This window comes from Rhinatrema bivittatum, chromosome 6 (genome assembly GCF_901001135.1).
Source record: "Rhinatrema bivittatum chromosome 6, aRhiBiv1.1, whole genome shotgun sequence".
NCBI lineage: Eukaryota > Metazoa > Chordata > Amphibia > Gymnophiona > Rhinatrematidae > Rhinatrema > Rhinatrema bivittatum.
Genome location: NC_042620.1, coordinates 203,094,322 through 203,102,616, shown reverse-complemented (window position 1 = coordinate 203,102,616; position 8,295 = coordinate 203,094,322). Strand labels below are relative to the sequence as shown.

Genomic DNA, 8,295 nt, shown 5'->3' with positions numbered 1-8,295 from the left:
AGTTCTTTAACATTCCCTCTTACTCCAGGGCTGGATCCTTTGTAGGTAGGGAGGAAGATAAACCTCCAGGGCCCTTCTCTTTAGCTTCCCCTGGGGAGAATGTTTGACCTTATGTAGTGCAGTAGATGCAAAAGAAATACTTAGCAGTCATTTTGTTAGTGTCCAAAATTAAAGTCTTTACTGTTTAACACTGATGATGAATGGTACAAACACAAACTGTAGCACCACAGGATTCTCTTCTCAATTTCTTACAGTTTCTTCCCTCTATTTGTGCAGGACTCACTTGTATCGGGAAAGGGAAAGACTCATTCTCTTGTATTTCAGGAAAGTGGAGCTCCCAGATGGGTAGAGTCTCTTAGGATGGTCAAAACCCTTTCCAAAGCAATAAAGCTAGCAAAAGGCTATGGCACAGAGAGTAAATCTTCTCTCCCTCTCTCCCCAAGGTGGTGATATACCAGGTAGGTGTGCCTAATAGGGATGTGAATCGTGTCCTCGATCGTCTTAACGATCGATTTCGGCTGGGAGGGGGAGGGAATCGTATTGTTGCCGTTTGGGGGGGTAAAATATCGTGAAAAATCGTGAAAAATCGTGAAAAATCTAAAATCTAAAAATCGCAAAACCGGCACATTAAAACCCCCTAAAACCCACCCCGACCCTTTAAATTAAATCCCCCACCCTCCCGAACCCCCCCAAATGAGTTAAATAACCTGCGGGTCCAGCGGCGGTCCGGAACGGCAGCGGTCCGGAACGGGCTCCTGCTCCTGAATCTTGTTGTCTTCAGCCGGCGCCATTTTCCAAAATGGCGCCGAAAAATGGCGGCGGCCATAGACGAACACGATTGGACGGCAGGAGGTCCTTCCGGACCCCCGCTGGACTTTTGGCAAGTCTCGTGGGGGTCAGGAGGCCCCCCACAAGCTGGCCAAAAGTTCCTGGAGGTCCAGCGGGGGTCAGGGAGCGATTTCCCGCCGCGAATTGTTTTCGTACGGAAAATGGCGCCGGCAGGAGATCGACTGCAGGAGGTTGTTCAGCGAGGCGCCGGAACCCTCGCTGAACGACCTCCTGCAGTCGATCTCCTGCCGGCGCCATTTTCCGTACGAAAACGATTCGCGGCGGGAAATCGCTCCCTGACCCCCGCTGGACCTCCAGGAACTTTTGGCCAGCTTGTGGGGGGCCTCCTGACCCCCACGAGACTTGCCAAAAGTCCAGCGGGGGTCCGGAAGGACCTCCTGCCGTCCAATCATGTTCGTCTATGGCCGCCGCCATTTTTCGGCGCCATTTTGGAAAATGGCGCCGGCTGAAGACAACAAGATTCAGGAGCAGGAGCCCGTTCCGGACCGCTGCCGTTCCGGACCGCCGCTGGACCCGCAGGTTATTTAACTCATTTGGGGGGGGTTCGGGAGGGTGGGGGATTTAATTTAAAGGGTCGGGGGTGGGTTTTAGGGGGTTTTAGTGTGCCGGCTCACGATTCTAACGATTTATAACGATAAATCGTTAGAATCTCTATTGTATTGTGTTCCATAACGGTTTAAGACGATATTAAAATTATCGGACGATAATTTTAAATCGTCCTAAAAACGATTCACATCCCTAGTGCCTAATAATGTTCGCAGATTTTCAGGATCTCTATGGTACTTACATAGTTTCTTTCTTCTCCCTGGATCCTGGATGGGAAGGAACTCCTTGAAACAAGCAGCACTTGCTTCAGACAGGAAGGAAGGGCAACCAAAACTGGTTTACAAACTGGTTAAAAGACAGGAAACAGAGAGTAGGATTAAATGGTCAATTTTCTCAGTGGAAAAGGGTAAACAGTGGAGTGCCTCAGGGATCTGTACTTGGACCAGTGCTTTTCAATATATATATATAAATGATCTGGAAAGGAATACGACGAGTGAGGTTATCAAATTTGCGGATGATACAAAATTATTCAGAGTAGTTAAATCACAAGCGGATTGTGATACATTACAGGAGGACCTTGCAAGACTGGAAGATTGGGCATCCAAATGGCAGATGAAATTTAATGTGGACAAGTGCAAGGTGTTGCACATAGGGAAAAATAACCCTTGCTGTAGTTACTCGGTTAGGTTCCATATTAGGAACTACCACCCAGGAAAAAGATCTAGGCATCATAGTGGATAATACTTTAAAATCGTCGACTCAGTGTGCTGCAGCAGTCAAAAAAGCAAACAGAATGTTAGGAATTATTAGGAAGAGAATGGTTAATAAAACGGAAAATGTCATAATGCCTCTTTATCGCTCCATGGTGAGACCACACCTTGAATACTGTGTACAATTCTGGTCGCCGCATCTCAAACAAGATATAGTTGCGATGGGGAAGGTACAGAGAAGGGCAACCAAAATGATAAAGGGAATGGAACAGCTCCTCTATGAGGAAAGGCTGAAGAGGTTAGGGCTGTTCAGCTTGGAGAAGAGATGGTTGAGGGGAGATATGATAGAGATCTTTAAGATCATGAGAGGTCTTGAACGAGTAGATGTGAATCGGTTATTTACACTTTCGTATAATAGAAGGACTTGGGGGGCATTCCATGAAGTTAGCAAGTAGCACATTTAAGACTAATCGGAGAAAATTCTTTTTCACTCAACACACAATAAAGCTCTGGAATTTGTTGCCAGAGGATGTGGTTAGTGCAGTTAGTATAGCTGGGTTCAAAAAAGGTTTGGATAAGTTCTTGGAGGAGAAGTCCATTAACAGCTATTAATCAAGTTTACTTAGGGAATAGCCACTGCTATTAATTGCATTAGTAGCTTGGGATCTTCTTAGTGTTTGGGAAATTGCCAGGTTCTTGTGGCCTGGTTTGGCTTCTGTTGGAAACAGGATGCTGGGCTTGATGGACCCTTGGTCTGACCCAGCATGGCAAATTCTTATGTTCTTATGAAACACATTTTTGTGTATACTCTTATCTGCAATAGGAAAGGTGTTCAAAGGGGCAGAGTTGGGGAAGATGAAAAAATGTAAATGCATGCTTTTAATTTTAGAAAGTATGCATGAAAATCTCCATTCAGAAACTTACATCTTCTTGAGATCAGGTATCACCCCGTGTGCATATATTGGTGAGCATACCAAACACACCTGCAAAATTTTAGGGATGTACATCCTTTTGAAACAAAATAGGAAATGTCAACCAATTTTGTTGGTTTGACTTTCATTTTGGTTGGAAAAAAAAGTAGCAATAAAAAGGAAAAAAATTCCCTTTGCAGCTAATTCCTGCTGACCCAAGGCTTTTCCGGGGCCTCCAACCCTTCCCCTCTTTCCCCCCCCCCCCCCCCCCCCCCACACACACACACACACACAAAATAAATATCCCTGGGGCTTAGGGACCCTCTATCAACTGTACTGTAAAGGTATTAGGGACCTCCACTTACACTATCTGTGGGTGTACTGTGTAGCAAAAAGGGCAGGAGGGATACACATGTGCCTTCTGCCCCGGGTCATCTCCTTTGAAATGATGCTGATTGGCTGTGAGACTGGTGTCATTTTGAAGTCACTATGGTGCCTGTCTCAGGTTTGACTAGTGCCTTTGGAAAAGGGGATGACCCAGGGAAAGGGGGCAAGTGGACTCCCTTTCTGCCCCTTTTATCGCAAAGGACCCTACAGACAGAGTAAATGGTTACAGAGTGGTTCCTAGCTCTGGTATGATTTTAGATGGTTGGGAGGGACCTGGGTAGGGCCTTGTTTTGATTTTTTTTTTCATGTTTATTTCATTTCGGCAAAGGAGCAAAAACAAAACGTTAAATAAAATGATACCTGGAAAAAAAACCCCCAAAACAAAACACAATTTTGGAGACTGCATACCCCTCCAAATTGTCAAAGCAGACTTATTCGCATAAAACTGTTTTGAAAATTCAGTCTAAAGTTGCAGGTATTAAGTTCTGCAGACTTTAGCCCTATGCAAGCTGTTATAAAAGTTTCCTCTTAAAATTTAGGAGCAAACATACGGGCTGATTCAGTAAAAGTCGTGGGAGAGCGCCCGCTCTCCCGGCGCGAGCACAGGCCACTCTCCTGTGCGCGCGATTCAGGGGGGAAGAAGATGCAAATTAGGGCCCATGGTAAAAGGAGGCTCTAGGGACACTAGCGCATCCCTAGAACCTCCTTTTTGACAGGAGCGGCGGCCGTCAGCGGGTTTGACAGCCGACGCTCAATTTTTCCGGCGTCGGTTCTCGAGCCTGCTGACAGCCACGGGTTCGGAAAACGGACGCCGGCAAAATTGAGCGTCCGTCTTCTTACCCGTGGGCTGCCGGCCGATTTAAAAGTTGTTTTTTTTTTAAATTTTTGATTTTTTTAAATTTTGGGGCCTCCGACTTAATATCGCTATGATGTTAAGTCGGAGGGTGTACAGAAAAGCTGTTTTTCCTGCTTTTCTGTACACTTTCCTGGTGCCGGCAGAAACTAATGCCAGCCTTTGGGTAGGCATTAATTTCTGAACGTAAAGTGTGCGGCTTGGCTGCACATTTTACTTTCTGTATTGCGCGGGAATAACTAATAGGGCCATCAACCTGCAGTTGCATGTTGCGGGTGCTATTAATTTCGGGGGGGGTTGGACGCACGTTTTCGACGCGCTATTACCCTTACTGTATAAGGGGTAAAGCTAGCATGTTGAGAACGCGCGTCCAAACCCGGGCTGCTAACAGTGCGCACTGTACTGTATCGGCCCGATTGTAGATGAGAGCAGAAAAAAAAAAACCAATTCATGCTCAAGGGACTTGAATGACCAAGGCTATCACTGCTGTAGAAGTAATTTAAAAATCCAAATGATTGTTGCTTTGTTATAGCTCAATGGCTGACATACTGAAAGTGGACACAAGATGGTGTCTTAACTCAATGCATATGCTAGAACTAGGAGAACAAATGAATTTCAAGGTAAAGCAAAAGAACATGTCACATTTTAAAAATAATCTTAATTCTTGCCTCGATCCATTGTTTTTCAAGAAAGCTCCGAAAACCACAGTTGGCAGAGATGATACGTTTGACCTTCGATATGAAAAAGATTAAGTAATTCAAGGATATTACAGATCTTCAAGGAGCACTTCAATAAATGACAGAAGGATTTGTGGACTCTATCACTGAAAGCAGCATGCGGAACCCAGATCTTATAATATAAAAAACATATCGTAATAACTGGATTCTCTTCATTGCTTGTGATATGCAGTGAATACCCGCTCACTTTCTATGTAAGTTATCGCATAATTTATTTTTGCATCCGTTTTAATTATATTGATATTTATTTTACTCGTGTCAAATACATTTTCTTGACTGACCTTTTTTCATCGTTTTTCTCACAGTATTTATTGTACTACATCTTGAATTTGAGATGTAACCCTAACGATGAAAATTCAGTGAAAGCAAAAGAGAATATGGTATCTTTATTGAAAGTCACAGCACATTTTATGGTCAGTTTACACAGAATGGAGAGGATTTTTAAATTTCCCCAGCTCTGTCTCCATACCTCAGACAAATTGTATGTGTGCTTTAAGTGGAATAGTTTTTGAAATTCATAATCACGCACTGATGCGTCTGACAGCTCCTGGTTGAAGCTATTTTTAAAACCTCAGGTTTTCTAAATTTAGATCCGCCCACTGAGATTATGAGCAGCTCTAAACAGTCCAAGCCAACCAGAGAAAACTCTAACAAACTGCAACTGACTGCTGCCTCCTCCTCTTCTCTCGTTGCCTTAAAGTGTCTGCGTCCCTGTTTCTGTAGGCAGCAGCAGCGTTTAACCCGATAATCCAAGATACTGCATGGACAAGTTTACTCAAGCAAAGATAAAAATGAAAACTACAGCCAATAAGGGGACATAAACCCTTTCAAATCTGCTCATTAAGGAGTGTCCGAGCTGGGTGCAAGGAGCCCACTAGGAGTGGAAAGAGGACAACATCATTTGTTTCCTGCTGCTGTAAAAGTGACCTGAGCTCTAGCCTGTCAATCTGAAGCACAGAGGGGAAACAGACTCCGGTAGGAAGATTAATAGCAGTTTCTTCTTCATTAGACTCACAAAAGGTTGCTGATAGTTCCAGCTTATTTTTTTTTTTTCTTTTTGAGGGCTTTTTTTCTTTTTTTTCTTTTTGAGGGCTTTTTTTTTGTTTGTTTGTTTGTTTTTTTAAATAGGATTGTGTGGTTGGGATAAAGCAAAATTGACCAAAACCTTTTGGATATAGCGCTGCAAATCATGGCTTTGGAATCAGCTACCGTACCTCGGCATTTCCTGTGGTTTGTTCTGGGTAAGTTGCAACAATTTAGCTAGGAAATGGATAATTTGACTGGAGGAGAAGAGAAATTGTTTATGTTCATTGCAAATTAATCAAGAGCTGAGATAATCACTTTTTTTTTATTAAATAGGTTGAGAGTCAACACACTTGGATACGGATGTACTTTGCTATTATAGAATACAACTACCGGAACAAATACTGTAGAATTACTTTTGAGGATGAGACTTTTTAGTTGTTACATTCTAGGCTTACTGTAAAAAAAGGGATCATGTGAGAGATTATTAAGCAGCAGGTGAACGCAGACACCCTCATGGTCACAGACTCATTTGTTAAATAGATTGCTAAAATAAAAGCAGACATTGGGAAATAATCTACTCAGTATCATATAATATACATGTACTTGTGATGAACTCTGCTCCTTATGTTTAAGTGGTATGCAAATATTTTTTCTGCTTGTTTGCTCCTTGTAATATGTCCATCTGTTCTAGAATTCACTGTGTAAGAATAAGTCTTCAGATTGCCAGTGTGAGGTTTTACTGTGACATCCAGCTTATTTTATTGCTGAAAATGTTTACTTTCACACACAGAAACAAAAACGAAAACCAGAACTCAGAATATGTTATCTTATTTTACTGGAAAAATGAGACAGCTAGTTTTCATGACATCTCAAGCACTTAATTCTATTATCACCTTATACGGTAGTAACTGAATATGTAAATGCAAGATTTTATCCAGGACCTTGAATTGATGTACACTGATGTCACCAAACAAATACATACACAGGCAATTAGGAGATCCCATCTTAACACAGTGACCAATCATATGAGAGATGCTTTTTATTCCCCAAAGCATTTGATACAGCATCTGAACTAAAACGCATGCTGTATGGAAATACTGTGCTACTTTCAGACTGGGACTTCTTTTAGTCTATAGCCCAGTAACTAGGTAAAAGAAGGCAAACACAAACATGGATGTTACTTAAGCAGGATCTGTCATTATGACTAGAAACCACGCTGCCTCACTGTAATTCTTGTTGTTAGTACATTTCTGGTGCTGCTTTGTTTGATAGAGCAAGCAGAAGTGCCCCAGATGCAAGCTATCTGATATTGTATAGGAATGATGGGAAGCTATATCTATCTCATATCTTTCTCTGAACATGACTTTTAAACAATGAATTAAATTGAGCCACTTTAAACTGAAACAGATTTGAGGGGAGGTGTGGATAGGTGCAGACCCATAAACATCTCCTTTGCTTGGTTTATTTAGCTGTTGCTGATTTTTATAGTAATGAACAATGGACACGAGAAATCAGTGTGAAGGATGGGCATAGTAAAGGAGCAATGTAAGATAACAGCCTGCTCCAAGCCCTGGTCATTAAGGGAGGACTGGATATACCATTTAATCTTGAGAGTGAGATTGCAATTTCCTTATATCTAAGAGGGTAAGATCATTGAAGTCAATAGAAATAAATAATGTGGTTAGAGGGGTGACTATTTATCTATAAAAATGTCACCTTCCAATAAATGGTAAATTAAGAGGTCTGGCGGTATGATCTAAACAGTTAAAGCAGAAACCAGTGAGGCATGAGAGCTCTTGAAAGTCATGTGTTCCAGTCCTAGCTCTGTTAATGTGTAAGTCAAGGGGCAAGTCACTTTGGGAGTAATTTTAAAAAGGTACTTGAGCACATAAAACACAGTTTTATGCATATATGTGGCTCTTTGAAAACAGCACATAACTCCAACACTAATAAGTACATGGAACACATTTTCACACATAACTGGATGCACATACTAAATAGGCAATCTGGGGGGAGGGATGGAATTGGGGCAGGCTCAGGATTTGGGTGCATACTTTCAATTTTCTAAAGTTTGCATGTAAATCTGCAAGCACAAGGTTACACCTGCTCTTGAGCAAGTTTAACTTTATGAATGTATGCTGTGGGGGGTTTCATGTAAACCTGCAAATTTTCAAAGTGGATTTATGTGCATAAATGCATTAAAACCTCTGCACCCATGTGATGCAGTAGGCAGCAGCAGAATGGAGAAAAGGATTTCAGGTGTTGGAGTTCTGTAT

The 8,295-nt window shown here is 42.2% G+C and overlaps 1 protein-coding gene across 2 annotated transcripts in view; it reads left to right on the top strand.

Moving 5' to 3' along the window:
* Nucleotides 1–5,639: 5,639 nt before the first annotated feature.
* RAMP1 (receptor activity modifying protein 1) overlaps nucleotides 5,640–8,295 on the top strand; it is a 187,550-nt gene continuing 184,894 nt past the window's right edge. For both annotated transcript variants that reach the window (XM_029606420.1, XM_029606421.1), the window contains exon 1: nucleotides 5,640–6,234. In XM_029606420.1, coding sequence (XP_029462280.1) covers nucleotides 6,183–6,234 — 52 coding nt within the window. In that variant the 5' untranslated portion in view covers nucleotides 5,640–6,182. The remainder of the gene's footprint in view (nucleotides 6,235–8,295) is intronic.